The sequence below is a fragment of the Corylus avellana genome, chromosome ca2 (genome assembly GCF_901000735.1).
Source record: "Corylus avellana chromosome ca2, CavTom2PMs-1.0".
Taxonomy (NCBI): domain Eukaryota; kingdom Viridiplantae; phylum Streptophyta; class Magnoliopsida; order Fagales; family Betulaceae; genus Corylus; species Corylus avellana.
The window spans coordinates 23,918,685-23,934,183 of record NC_081542.1 but is presented as its reverse complement, the minus strand read 5'-3'; the positions used below and the strand labels follow the sequence as shown (position 1 = coordinate 23,934,183).

General features: G+C 35.0%; 2 protein-coding genes and 1 non-coding gene across 3 annotated transcripts in view; 1 reads left to right on the top strand and 2 right to left on the bottom strand.

Moving 5' to 3' along the window:
• LOC132172319 (oxoglutarate-dependent flavonoid 7-O-demethylase 1-like) overlaps positions 1–4,486 on the bottom strand; it is an 8,351-nt gene extending 3,865 nt beyond the window's left edge. Inside the window, exons 1-2 of the mRNA XM_059583796.1 lie at positions 4,245–4,486; positions 3,776–4,035 (exon numbers count right to left, since the gene is read on the bottom strand). Coding sequence (XP_059439779.1) covers positions 3,776–4,035; positions 4,245–4,417 — 433 coding nt within the window. The 5' untranslated portion in view covers positions 4,418–4,486. The remainder of the gene's footprint in view (positions 1–3,775; positions 4,036–4,244) is intronic.
• Positions 4,487–8,824: 4,338 nt separating this feature from the next.
• LOC132169385 (ankyrin repeat-containing protein ITN1-like) lies at positions 8,825–14,219 on the bottom strand. The gene is made up of 4 exons (XM_059580423.1): positions 14,126–14,219; positions 12,889–13,368; positions 9,560–9,996; positions 8,825–9,460 (listed from the first exon to the last, which is right to left on the bottom strand). The coding sequence occupies exons 1-4, from the start codon at positions 14,217–14,219 to the stop codon at positions 8,825–8,827; spliced, it is 1,647 nt and encodes a 548-aa protein (XP_059436406.1).
• Positions 14,220–14,823: 604 nt separating this feature from the next.
• LOC132173196 (small nucleolar RNA snoR99) lies at positions 14,824–14,925 on the top strand. The gene has a single exon (XR_009439287.1). It is a non-coding gene; the product is annotated as a small nucleolar RNA snoR99 (small nucleolar RNA).
• The last annotated feature ends 574 nt before the right edge of the window (positions 14,926–15,499 follow it).

Here is a 15,499-nt window from a genome sequence, read left to right as displayed (position 1 = left end):
GAGGACGATGATCCTCCAGAAGTGTTGAGCGTTCGACAACTCCGGACAATAAGTAAGTATATATGTTTAAAAAACTCATTTTGAATATGTATAAAATTTATGTAGTTAGTATTAAATTTCAAATAAATATAATTGGCAATTATTAATGTGTTAGGTACCAGGGGAGACGGGAGCACCCAATTTCAGGTGGTGGACATCCCACCATCGAACAAGAAGTGGGCGGTCCCCCTTGGCCAAAAAATCGTCTGCGAGTACAATAAAGCATGGCAGCCCGTAGGATTTAGCGGGATGAAATTCAGAAGGGAGGCCGGGAACATCATAAGGGCAGGGACTTATGTTAAGCTCCGGGATGAATGAGAGCATGTACATCCTCGTGCGAAGGAAGATATATGGGACACCCTTATGGTATGGTTACATTTTTCTTCATATTTTAGCATATGTATTTCAATATTTTAAACATTAAAGTGTGCAATTATACGCCTAATTTGTTCGATTTATATATGCAGACTCAGTTCTACATGCCGCCTGAGTACAATATTGAGGCGATTAAAAGGGACGCCTTCAAAGATATGGGCACAAAGCCGAAGAGTTGGAGACACTCTGTAAAACGAGCATTAAAAATTCAAGCGGGTGATACTACAGACTCAGTGAAGGCGAGAATGGGTGAAGATGCCGTTAGGAGATACGACCCAGTGGACTTGAATGTCTTGTTGGCGAGATGGTGCGACCCGAAAAATCAGGTACGTCAGGAGTGTTTTAAGACTTAGTGAAATTAATTGTAGATGTTTAGTTTCATTAATTCTAATTGGGTTAGACCTGACATTTTAAGACTTATATACATGTAGGAGTATGCTGCCAAGATGAAAGAATTGCGAGCAAAAAACAACACGCCTCACTGCACTGGGTCGATGAGCTATGCTAGAGTGGCACATCAAGAGGTACTTATATATATATATATATATAATCGGTTGTTTAAGTCCAAAACCCGTCTTATTTTTTTTTTGTATGCAGACCGTAGACGCGGGGGGCACTCCTCCAACTCGAGCGGAAAGTTACATCAAGACTCACACATACAAGGAAGGTGGCTATCCGAATGACGTGGTCAGAGAAAGATGTGTAAGTACTCAAGCATATATATTTTGATAAATTATTTATGATTAACGTTCCTTATACGAGATACTAACTTGTTTTTTAATGTACAGGAGAGGATGCAGGAATTGGCGGCCACTGACCCGGCAAATACTGATACCGTAACGGAAGGGACGGTACGGTGGACACCTAATGATGCGTATGCTCAGGCGCATGGAAATAAGCCGGAGTATGCTGGTAGGGTCCGCCAGCTGGGTCCGAATGTGCTGCCGGTGCGGGGCAGCATACATTCATACTATACACCGTCCCAGACACGGTCTCAAAATTCTTGGAGCTCCTCGTCACAGATGGCAGATAGAATCAGAGAACTTGAAGAGGAGCGGGCAGCACAAAAAAGTGCGATAGATGAGATGGCGAGGCAGATAGCAGAGAAAGATGACATGTTTGAGACTCGTTTACGCCAGCTCGAGGCAATGTTCGGGTCGACGTCTGGGTCTGCGCCCCCGAGAGGTAATTCTATATTTTATTTTGTTTTTCTAACAATTGTTCACTGTTAGAATAACTGTTACAAACCCCTAGTTACAGCGGTCCATTTTAAAACTTACGTATATTTGCATCGTATTATATAATAATTTCTAATTTTTGTATTGATTATTATTGGTTCACAATTAATTCGCAGGCAATGCAAATTAGGAGTTGGAGGATGATTGTGTTGAGTAGAGCGCCATAGGGCTGGTCAACACTGTTTGTTGTTTTGTATATTGTTAGATCTCACTATATGCTTGTTGAGACTAATTGAAACTAATTTCTAGTAGATACTCCAGAAATGTTAGAACGTTTTTTCATTTATATATATGTTTTGTTATGTGTTGTGTTGAAATGTAGTATGTGTGTTGAAATTTTGTTTGTTGGATATTGGATACATATTATTAATGAAGTTGTGTTGTGTTGGATATATATATTGGATATAGAATTTTGTTTAATGAAATTGTGTTGTCTTGGATATATATATTGGATATTGAATTTTGTTTAATGAAGTTGTGTTGTGTTGGATATATATATATTGGAAATGGAATTTTGTTTAATTAAGTTGTGTTGTGTTGGATGTATATATTGGAAATAGAATTTGGTTTAATGAAGTTGTATTGTATTGTGTTGGATATATATATTGGATATATTATCTTGTTTAATGAAGTTGGATATTGGATATATATATATTGGATGTTGGATATTGGTTATATATTGGTTGTGTTGTGTTGGATATATATTGGATGTTGGAAATTGATTATGGATTGGATTAGATTGGATTATGGATGGTAGATTATATATGTCGATTATATATATGGTAGATTATGGATTATGTAGATGGATTGTGGATTATGGATTATGGATTATGTAGGTGGATTGTATTATGAATGTGTATTATGTATTGGATTGTGGATTATGTAGGTGGATTATATTATGGATGTGTATTATAGATTGGATTGTGGATTATGTAAGTGGATTGGATATTGAATTTTGTTTAATGATATATATATTGGATGTTGGATATATATTGGTTGTGTTGGATATATATTGGTTGTGTTGTGTTGGATATATATTGGTTGTGTTGTGTTGTGTTGGATATATATTGGTTGTGTTGTGTTGGATATATATTGGTTGTGTTGGATATATATTGGTTGTGTTGTGTTGGATATATATTGGTTGTGTTGTGTTGGATATTGGACGTTGTATATATATTGGTTGTGTTGGATATATATTGGTTGTGTTGTGTTGGATATTGGACGTTGTATATATATTGGTTGTGTTGTGTTGGATATTGGACGTTGTATATATATTGGTTGTGTTGTGTATATATTGGACGTTGTATATATATTGGTTGTGTTGTGTTGGATATTGGACGTTGTATATATATTGGTTGTGTTGTGTATATATTGGACGTTGGATATATATTGGATGTTGGATATTGGACGTTGTATATATATTGGTTGTGTTGGATATTGGACGTTGTATATATATTGGTTGTGTTGGATATTGGACGTTGTATATATATTGGTTGTGTATATATTGGACGTTGTATATATATTGGACGTTGGATATTGGTTATATATTGGATGTTGGATGTTGGATATTGGATGTTGGATACGGATTATATAAGTGGATTATTGGATTATTGGAATATCGGAATTGGAATTGAAATATCAGGAATTATTGTAATATCAGGAATTATCAAGAAAAATTATTTTTAAAAAAAAAAAAAAAAAAAAATTTTTGACGTGTCAAACTGTCTGACACGTCAAAAACCTCACGTACAATTTTTTGACGTGTCATACTGACACGTCAAAAAAGTTTCTGACGTGTCATTTTGACACGTCAAAAAAGTTTCTGACGTGTCAAAATGACACGTCAAAAAATTTTCTGACGTGTCATTTTGACACGTCAAAAAAGTTTTGACGTGTCATTTCGGCACGTCAAAAATATTTTTTTGACGTGCCATTTTCGACGCGTCAAAAATTTTTTGACGTGTCACTGTAGACACGTCAAAAACCCCAATTTTTTGACACCTACCCTTTTCACGGTCGATGAACGTCAAAAACGACGCGTCAAGAGGGGTTTTTGACGTGTCAATACCATTGACACGTCAAAAACCCTCAGTCAAAAAAAAAATTAATTTTTGTAGTGATCCCATTTTTTCTTATCTGGAGACCCTCCATTTCATTGACTTGTAGGAGGATTGTTAGGCCAACAGCATCAGAGTGAGGATTGAGGCCAATGACAAGCTCTGGTTGTGGACAAGGAGGATAATAGTTCATCCTAAAGCTTTGCCACCCTTCTTCAAACAACTCCTTCATATCCATAGCTTCCATTTTGAGAGCTTTTGCCAGGAGGTCAAGGATTTTCATGGCAAGAGCTTTCAATTTAACTGAGTAAGCTTCTAAGGTATCTCTGTATATTTTCTGTATACATGTAAAGAAGATATGTATAATATTTTTTGTATATTTCATATTAGGTTGATATCAAAATATTCTCTATTTAAGAGTTTATTATAATCAAATCTCAAGTCAATGAGCACAATGCAGTCCTAGGAGCTATTTAGAGCGGTGAATGTATGCGTCTAACACCGAACCACCCGTAATCAGAGAAAGAGAGAGAACCTGAATGGCTGAGGGAACTCAGGGAGCAAGTAGGGCTTCCTCAAATGGGTTGGAAGAGTGATCATGTAGAATAAGTCTGCCCGATCAAGCTTCTGCTCTTCAGACACAACAAAGGCCTGCCCAAATCCCTCAAGATCTCCCGGATGTTGCCAAAACTTCTTCTTCTCTTCCATTGGGAGATTAAAGAATTCTTGAACGCCTGACTTCAAATTCTCCAACAATGTAGTGCTCACCCCATGGTTTATCAACTACATATATGTAATACCAATCCAACTTTTTAAAATAGAATATTTACGAGAGAAAAAAAAAAAATGAAGAGATTAGAATACTCTTTTATTTTCAATTTCATTTCCCTCCATGCCTCCCCTTCCAATCTTCTAGTAGGTTGTTTAGATTAGAATACTCTTTTAACGGAAAATACTAGAGGATTGGTAAAATTGAAAGATGAATACATTAAGTTGAAACTTTTTAAAGTTTGAGAGTATGATTGTAAAAACCCTAAGGGTTTCCCAAAGCTTCTCTCTTTAAACAAGAGAGAGAATTTTTGGCTTTATATAAGTCTTGGTTGAGGAAGGTAGATACTACTACTGAAATTTGAATTTTTTACATCACATCAATTATATTTTATTACTTTTCAAATAAAAAAATCACTATAAAATAAATTTTTTTTTTTCGCTTTTCCATATCAAACATTCTTATTTTTTCACACATTAATCAAATTTTGCTACAGTTTCAGGCCATTTTCTTTTAGGTATTGGCAAACAGGGCCATTGTTTGATTGTTCTGTTATATATATATATATTTGAGCATCATTCTAGTTCGAAAGCTTAAGCTAATGGATTTGGGTCCACTTAGGTATATTAATTGCCATTTTTCTTAATATTTTCTCATGTGGGAACTTAACACTCACAAGTGTATTAACATCAATCTCTCACTCACTTGTTAGTCTCTTCCACATTGAACAAACTCCCCTTTGCTTGTGAGTCTTTTTACATATTTAAGAGTGGGTTACATCAAGAGTTGCCCCGAGGACCACTGACGTAGTAGAAGACTAAGTAACCACAATCAGAAACGTCTTCGTCTTCTGACCAAAAGATAAAACAAGCTTGTAGGCTTAATAAAAATAAAAAAATAAATAAAAAGGAAAGACTCCGTAGAGTGTTTGAGAGAAATTCTTTGACTTGATAATAATTCAATTGATTGAGTTTTACATTACAAATAGAAATACTTGTAATAAAGTAAAATTACTTCTAGTAGCAAAAGTAAACTTAATTTTAATGGGCAAAGTAAACATAATCGTAGTAGGGAAATGAGAATAAAGTCTTATTTAAAATTAAATAGAAATTAAAAGCTTTTAGCCTTTAATGGGGGTGGGGACCACGTCCTATATCAACCGCAGCGCACAACTCCCATACTAGACGTGGAAGTTAACTATGGGTTTGATACTACTTGTTGGAAAGGTAAAGTGTTTGGGAATGTTAACCAAGAATACATTCATATACATATTTGAACATGACTCTAGGCCCTAAGCCTAAGCTAATTGGCTTAGGTCCACTTAGGTATTTTAACTACTTTTCTTCTTTATATTTTTTCAAAGTGGGAACTCAACACTCACAACATCTTCCTCCTTGTCCTTGTAAGGGCATTCCTCCGTTATTCGTGTGAGAAATGTTGCAATCATTCGCGCCTTCTTCTTGTTCATGCGTGGCGCATTTGGTCTACACCAAGGTGGCCAATCTCTTATTTCCGACACACATTCGTGGAGGGTATTCCTTCCCACCACCATTTGACTGTCATCAGACCACATGTTTTTGCAACAAAATGATCCATTAGTTTTTGTTGAGGTTCAACAATGCCGCTACTCTGTTCACTTAGACGGCTCTTAGATACCTTGCGAGGTGCGATTTCGAATGCCATAAAAGGATTTGGCTTTTCTCATTGGACACCAATTGGTTTTCAGATGAGATGGTCAACCGTTTTTATCCCTAGGCCCGATCCAACAGTTTTTATCCCAAGGCACTCTCCACTTCCATGAGGGTTAGTTAGAGGGTTACTGATGTAAGGAGAAATTCGCACTTGACGAGTTTTACTAAAAATGTGATATCACGAGTTTTGGATATTGGATTTGAACAAACGTGGTGGCTTTGGAAAGCTAATTCAAAGATCTGCAAATTCATGTTTCATCATATTTGGCTAATTTTAATGTTTACTAGGTCAAAACGGGCTACAAATAGGAGATTGAAAGGCTGAACGGAAATAAGGCAAGAATCCAAGAAGGAAAGACTTGATTGCTTTATTGTGGACTTTAATGAAGATTTTATTCCAACAATCAAATATATTTTATTTTATTATTTACGTTATTTAAATTATGATTTTATTTAATTGTAATTTTTCCTTTATTATTCTAGAAACTTTCATAATATGCGTAGGTTTACTTTTGCTCCAAATTTGCTTATTGTTATAAATACAGTAGACCTAATATGTAAGAAAGTCAGGAGCTTTTGATTATATTTGAGTTTTTATCAATAAGAAGCCTTGGAGTTGAGCTTTCTTCAATTTTTCCTTCAAACTCTAGATAACTCTAGCATTTTGAGAAGATTTCTTAGATATTCGATAATATTTTGATCCTAATTCCATCATGGTGAAGATTTACATTTACCAACATAGTCGTGATCATAATTACGTCTACCAACTTGGTGTTTTGACCTAGTTGGGGGTCTTATTTGTAGTCACTTTTGACTTTAGAGGTTTGTATGGATGTAATTGATGCATCATGTATTGTTTCACAAAAAATAGAGAAATATCGCTGAAACTCTGTAAATGTAAGCATTAGTTGTAAACCATATAAATATCTATGTTTGTGATCGTTTGTTTTTGCCTTTTTCTTATTTTTCGTATCTCATTAGTTCTGGAAATATGATAGATTTCATAGAAATATCAATTTGGGGAAAGAAGAGATTATATTCCGTTTGAGCACAATCCACAAATTTGGCAAAAACTTTGTCAAGGCGAGGCTTGTATAAAATAAGCTAACATTCTCTTTTATAAAATCTCGAGAAATACCATACATCCTAATTTTTTTCTTCAAAAGTTTTACCAAATAATGTTTTATCATTTAATGAATTAGTGATTCATTTTTTAAAATAATAAATTCGATGTGAATGTAATACATCATTTAGAAATCAAGTTTTAAAGAAAAAATTTGAAAAATATAGTACTTCCCTAAAATTCCACCAAAGAACACTTGAGATGATATCACTTTTTAAGTCCTCTAAACCCCCTTAAACTACCATCTCAATGACAATTTATCCCATAAACTATCAATTGCAACAATTTATCCACAAACTACCAAAACAACGACAATGTGCACCCCAATGCTAGAAAAATGAACAAAATTATCCCTATAGAATTTTCAATAATACAAAATATCCCTAAAAATTTGAAAAAAAAAATGTAAAACAAAAGTTAAAAAAAAAAAAAAAAACAGGGGTGGTTCTTCGTAAATACAACTTCCAAGACCCCTTCCCAAGCCGAAGAAGACAGAAGCCATTTCTGTATGTCTAGTTCATTTTGTTCTATATGTTTGAGAAAACAAAAGATGATTCATTGTCCCAATCTCTTACTTGACTCGTCCTGATTTCCAAATCCTGCTCCTTCAGCGACGGCATGGGTCTCACAATCCCTTGCAAAGAAGAAGTTTTTCAGTCTCTAACATCAATGCTCATATGAAGATTAATTAGGCAAGCCTAGATTTTTCTCTCTAGGGTGGCCGATCCACCCCCTGGTGGGTGACCGGACCATCCCCAGTTACCTAGGGGTGGTCCGGCCACCATCCAGGGGTGGTTCAGCACCCCGTTTTGCTTTATTTATTTATTTATTATAAAATTTAGTATTTTTTATAAAGGTAATTTCGTTATTTTGTTAGAATTTGGAGGTACATTGTCATTATTTTGGTAGTTTGTGGTGTAAATTGTCAAAATTGATAGTTTATGGGGTAAATTATTCCTAGAGTGATAGTTTGAAGGAGTTAAGAGAACTTTACCGATTTTTTTCTTTCTTTTACTGCTCAAGAATTCTGTGATTATATAACATCCAACGGTCACAAGTAGGTTCAATCACCAGTGATTTTAACACGTGGGAGTGTAAAGGTTAGTGTGGAAAATGTATAAAAACTTTAATAGTATCTCAATGAATAGTGCCAACTACTTAAGGTTAGTTCCAAGAAAAATAATTATTCAAGATTTTTTCCGAGACAAATAAATGGGCCGAAAAGAAATTCATAATTAATAAAATAAAGGATATGTAAAAAGTGATTGGAACACACTGCAATATCACCATCCCACTTTGGGCTTATAAAGAAAAGTTACAATGCAAAATAAAAGTAAAAATAATGGTAATTCAGTCTTGATGGAAATGATTCAGAAGAACATCAATTCAAAGTCCAATGTCTTCTTTTTTGCTCAATTCTTTCTTCAGCCTTGTCTAAAAAACTTTTGACTACCTCTCCGATTTTGTCTTCCTCTTTGTTTGACTTCAATTTCATATTTTTTAGTGATCACCTGCCCAATCAATATCTTCTGCTAAAAAAGCTTTCGTTTATGTGGCTGAAAAAGATACTGGGACCAGTATGTTGAGCGAATAATATCAGCCCAAAGACGAAAATGTAGCACAACAAATAAAGTAACTGGGACACCAGTTAAAGCAATTATTGTAATTGGTAACCATGCCATTTCGCTGTTATGAACCAAGAAGCAAGTTGCACTGAAAGCAACAACCATGCTTGCTATAGAGATGAAGAGTGTTGCAAGTCCAAACAACAACCTTGTAGGCAATGAAACGAGAAAATCCTTTTCTGTATAACGCGAAGTGAGAATTGATAAAAATACTAGTATCGAAGTGGAAGAGGAGACCAATGCAAGTGCATCTGATATGAAGAACACTGTAAACCACTTACTTTTCAAAAAAATGGGTGTACCTATTTCTTGATTGTTGCCACCTGGTACAGTAAAAGCTGCAGCAAAGACTACAGTGGCAATCAATGTCGCCACAAGCATGCAATAGTTTGCTGTGTCTTTCATCCACTTTTCACCTTGTTCTTTTAACTTTTCATGTTCCTTCGTGAATAATTCCCAAGGTGTCGTTTTTGCAACTTTACGGCCTTCTTGATCTATATTATTTTTCTTCTTGTAAGAACGTGGCACAATCTTTTCTATCTCCTACAATGATCAAAGTATATATAATTGACAAGTGAAAGTGCTACTAATAACTATGCAATCAAAAGAAAAATAAATTTAGATAATATAATTACCACCCACCTTAAACCACAGTAACTCTCGTTGCATTTGAAGGGGTGCTCCTGATATGATATTTAGTCGATGTAAAGGAGCCAATCGGCCAGCTAAGTGTAGCATGTTCCTTTCGTTGTCATCAATATATTGTGCAATAATATCCTTGATAGCACCTATTTCATATATTAAATTGAACACACTCTCGTGTCGATATTTAACAGCAATGTGAAATATACTTCGGCGTTTACGGTCTACTTGCCATATGAGATCAGGATAAGATCGTAAAACTGTAATTATATATTCAACATTCCCTACTTTTGCAGCTCCAAAAAGTGAAGCCGAATGCACATCAATTACGTTTGAGAACTGGTCTTTTGGCAATATTAGAACCTCTCTCCATATGAGTTCAAGTAATTCATGAGCCAATGTCTGCATCAAAGCTTTGTTACACATTCCCTTGAACCCTGGGATTATGAAAACAAATCCATTGAAATATTATTTGGTAAGAAAGAATATATTAATTTTATAATCAATAAATATGGGAACCTCGGTAACTATTTTAGCAAGACTCATAGAATAATTAAAATGAGATTTAAACTTAGGAACATTAATATTTCACCGTCTGTTTGTACTTTCGTGCTCTTTAGCATTAACATATTAGTTTTCAATTTTGGACATGTACTACCAACATTTGTAAAATCGCTGCAGAAACTTCCTCGTCCAATAAATAACCAAAACGACTGTAAAATATAATTATGCCACAACCCAAAAAAAAAAAAAAATTGTTTTAGAGATGTTTTTTTAATGGGGGTCTTTTTAACAAAACGTCCCCAACATGGGACATTTTAATAATAAAACGACCCCTCTTTCATAAAGAGGGGACGTTTTACTATAGTAACATCCCCAATTATCTACAGTGCACCTCCCCAAAGAGTGGGGACGTTTTTGGTAGCAACATCCCTAATTGGGGATGTTTTTAGTTGTAACGTCTCCAATTGGGGATGTTTTGGTTGCAACTGTTAAATTACCGCTTGTCCCAAAAGCTTAAGCTGATAGGAAGAGATAAATTTAATCACTTAATCATTACTTTAACACTCTTCCTCACGTGTGGACTCAAACTTCCTTTTAATAAGTGGGGCCCAACACGTGAAATATTTAATTTAAATGGGAGGTGATTTGACGGAGTCAAGGTTCGATCCCATGACCTTTGACTATGATACCATGTTGAACCGGTTTGATAAGATGAGTTAGGCCCACGAATTTCTTCATGGTATCAAAGCCTACCACAGGATGAATGGGGCCCACACTACTTACCCAGTGACAAGGACTAGGAAAAATACCGGCCTGCACGTGAGGGAGGGTGTCGGAGAATAATCTCACATTGCCTGTGGACAAGACCTTGGGCGTATTTATAAGGAGTGGGCAATCATCTCCTATAGAACCAGTTCTATGAGATGAGTTAGGCCCATGAATTTCTTCACGGTATCAGTTGAGAAATAGTCTCACATTGCTTGTGGACAAGATCTTGGGCATGTTTATAAGGAATTGACAATTCTCTCTTATTGAACCGGTTTAATGAGATGAGTTAGGCTCACGAATTTCTTTATGGTATCAGAGCCTATCACAAGACGAATGGGGGCCCACACTACTTACCCCGTGACAAGGACCAGGAAAAATACCGACCTGCACGTGAGGGAGGGTGTTGAGAAATAGTCACACACTGCTTGTGCACAAGATTTTTGGCATGTTTATAAGGAATGAGCAATTCTCTCTTATTGAACTGGTTTTATGAGATGAGTTAGGCCCACGAATTTCTTCAGCAACGTCCTCCCTTCCTCTTTCTGTGAACCCAACTCTCTCTCTTAGCTCTCTCACTCTCTCACGAACCCAATTCTCTCTCTCTCTCTCTCTCTCTCTCTCTCTCTCCCCGGCAGTGCTCTCTCACTTGATCGTCTCTCTCTCCTCCGATGGCGCAGCTCCCCCGATCTAGCTCTCTCTCTCTCTCTCTCTCTCTCACTGGATCATCTCTCTCTCCTCTGGCGGCGGCAACTCCTCGATCCAGCGCTCTATCTCTCTTCGAAAGCTCTCTCTCTCTCTCCTTAATGGATGTTAAATCTACCTTGAATTTTATGGACTTGAAGACAATATTGAAAGGGAAAGTTAGCGATAATCAAGCTGATGGTTTATTTGTTAAGGGTTGTTCGAAAAATTTCTTTAATTTTAGAGGTTAATCCATTGAGAGGGACCCTGATAAAGGAGGCTAATCATAGTCCAATTAATTTGAAAAGCAGAGTGAAGTGTTACTATTGCAAAAAATATGGGAATTATAAATTCGAATGTCCAAAGCTGAAAAATAAAGAGGAAAGTGATAAGCTAAGTTTCTCTACTCTGGCGGGTGTTGTTGAAGAAAATTCTGGAACTTGTCCTTAATTTTTAGGGATCTTTTTTTTTTTTTTGGTTATTAATTCTCTTTTGTGTAAGAGTGAGATTTGAGTATATTAGAACGTTGGGTTTTGTATCTACTAAATAACATTTCTTCTTATTAAAAAGAAAAATATATTGCAAATAAGTGGAAAGAGGCTACCTTCTCAGACCACCCCCGCCCCGCCTCAAAAAAAAAAAAAAAAAAAAAAAAAAAAAAAACTACCCTTAATGCACTTCTATGTCTATGTGGCCAGAAAGAGTTTCAAATATTATAATAAATTGGGACAATGCACTTCTATGTCTATATGTCCTGAAAGAGTTTCAATATTATAATAGATTGGGGCATATAAATGTAAAATGGTTTATTTCGTTAGATTGATTTTCCCATAGCATAGGAAGTAAATATCATCTAAATTAACATTGGATATGACTACTTTCTCATTCAAAGTTGATTAGTGCGATAAAAAAAAAATTGGGAACGGCATATATATCTGTGCAAATAAAGAAAGTTGCATGTGTTGGAGGCACTGACACGAGTTTAAGCATCTTTCCCACGCTGATATCCGACTTCTGCTGCCGATTGGTTTTCTAGCCAACTCTTGCAATGCTATCCTCCTATAGCTATCCTCCATAGTAGCTAAAGTTCGATCCTTTCTAAGAATTGATAATGCTATATCTGTCCATAAAACAACACAAGTGATTTGATCATTGTATGGTCAATATATTGCAATAGAAACCACTCGGACTCTGTCAAGAAAAAACTTTCTAAAATTATTGCCAAAGTTATGCTTCAATATTATTGTCGAATGATCAGTCTTGTGAAATTTTCATGATTTATATTCCACGTTCGATTGAAACTGTTATAAGTAGACCAAAGTATAAATTAATATTCTCAAACTACCAAATATTAGTGAGATCGATGTAGGACATACCATACAAATCAGTAGAAATAGTGGCAACAAGGATATCAATGCGTTCAATAGGTTCCAAATCTTCAAAAGGAGTCACAGAGTATAAATACCACACCATCTCTCTACGTCCGTTCAAAGCTGCCACGTAAAGTGGTGTCTTTCCACTGCTGCCACGAATTAATGGCAGTTGAGGGTTCACTTCCACCATCTCCATAGCAATTAACACCATTCCTGATACAGCAGCGAAGTAAAGGGCTGTGCTTCCCGCATTATTTTGTAATGCTATCTCATCAGGAGTCATCCATTTGACCAGTTCTTTTACAAAATCAGCTCGTTTTGCTGTAACTGCGATGTGAAGAGCTGTCTCATTACCTTCTGTTATGGGACGCCGTAAGAGATGTGGACATTTCTCAGCTAAATTCTTAGCAACTTGCCAATCACCTTTTAGGGCAGCTTGATAAAGACGAACAGAAGTGTCAAGGTATTGAAATCTCTGTTGCCCTGTAAATTTTGAAGCAGCAGACACATATGAACTACAATATTTTTGGTGATAGATCATATAAAATATCTAATAAAGCAACAAATGAAAATTCTCTTCTCCTTTTGTGTGTCTGCGTCATCCTTTCTATTTTCTTTTGGGGATCTCTCTTGGCCTATCTAGAAATGCGCTTAACAGATCATTTTAGCCAAATTCACAATGCAATTTGCGCAAGTTGGAATGGAATGCATACCATAAAACAAAGGAATTCATAATACTTCTCCCTAGCTAAGATATTACTTGACTTATCACATAGTGTTTGAGAGAAATTTTCTGACTTGATAATAATTTAATTAAATCTATGTTTTAGATTACAAACTAGCCTATTTATAGAAGAGAAATACTTGGTAGAGAAAGTAAATTTGATCCTAATAAGAAAAGAAAAATAATTGAATCAAATTTAATACTAATAAGGAAAAGAAATAAAGTCCTAATAAATGAGATACTAATCAAATAAAATCAAATCCTAATATCAAATAGAAAATTAAACATAATTGACAATTAGCTCGAATCATGACAAATATTTCATTTTGTACTTCTATTGTCTGAGAATAGATAAAATTTTGACCAAACGGCACTATTACAATATTTTTTTGACTTTTTTCTCATTTTCATTTCCACCGAAAATATAAGTAAATGTCATCCGTCATTAATTGGAAAACTTAAACAAACATGTGTATGTGACTGCATATGAGCAACAAAGAATAAGAGAGCACTCACTCTCAACATAAGGTTGGTCTATTGTTATATTGTGATGATCTGGGACTGGCTCATCTACTTCTTGATAGTTATCTTGTCCACTACTAGAAGCCATTTGAGGTCTTCTCACTTTTTTGGAAATATGTTACTCCTTGCAATTGTCACCTTTGCCTTCTGTTTTCTTTCTTGAGGCTCTTTACTTGACAGTTGACAGAGCCACCTCGAATTTTTTCTTCTTTTGTAAGAAACAAAAACAGATAGAAAACATATGATCAGTACATAATTAATATGGTATTGACGTATTGTGAATGTCTATAGAATATCTAAATGGATAAGCAGATGAGCATATGAAAAGTGACGGCAAAAACTAAAGTGCAACTCTATTAACATAAATAAGTTGTTCATCTGGAAAGCATTTAAGTTTATGAGTAATGATAATTTATTATATAGTTGTGTTGAAAAAAAACATCATGAGTAAGAGAAATTGCTATCGGCATGATGAGAACAACTATTATGCTGAAGATTTATTGTAGGAGATTGGCAACTCTTACTATTAGAATTGAGCTTCAGAGTGATCTGCTGAGCAATCAAAGGAAACGGAGTTTTTTGAGACTAAACCTTGCTGGAGCGTTTGGCTACAAAGTCTACCTAGATTTATAAAAGAATCTTCACCATTTGTTATTAGTGAGAAACATAAATAAATAGAATAAAAAAGTTAATAGTTAGTAAACTTAAAAAAGCCTCGTTTTATTTATCCATCCCATTCAATTTGTCAGCTGTCTCTTTTGTTGTCTTGCGGATCCTCGTAGGATGGTAGATTCGATCTCACCTTCATACATTTAAATTAAAGACGTCTCTTGTAAAACTTTTATATGACTTTAGGATAATACTAGACATCTCAATACTTTTTTCTCAAATGATCTAGTCCATTTAATAAATAAATAGATTTATGTATATTTTTTTCTTAAATAAATGTGGGGTCCAGACCATGGGAAAGGAAATTTGGGAAAAAATGTTCGGATGCCTAGCAGCCCTCATGACTTTATATTTATTAAATTTTCAATATTATTTAATTATTCTTACTAGAGATGCTCTAAGTCTATAAATTTAGGGATAAATGCAAAATTAGTCTAGGAGGTTAGCATAAATTACAAATCACTCCATATGATATAAAAAATAATTTATAGGTCCCTATATTTGGCCTAAATTACAAATTATTCTATGTGATTTAAAAAATAATTTATAGGTGCTCAAGGTGACAAGGTATGCCTAAATATCAGTTTACTTCTTGAAATCAATTTTCCTTAAGTAACTTATAGGTCCTCAAGGATTTTTTTACATCATTTTAGGACACTAGCTAAGATTATACATCCAACATCACTCTAAAGATCATAT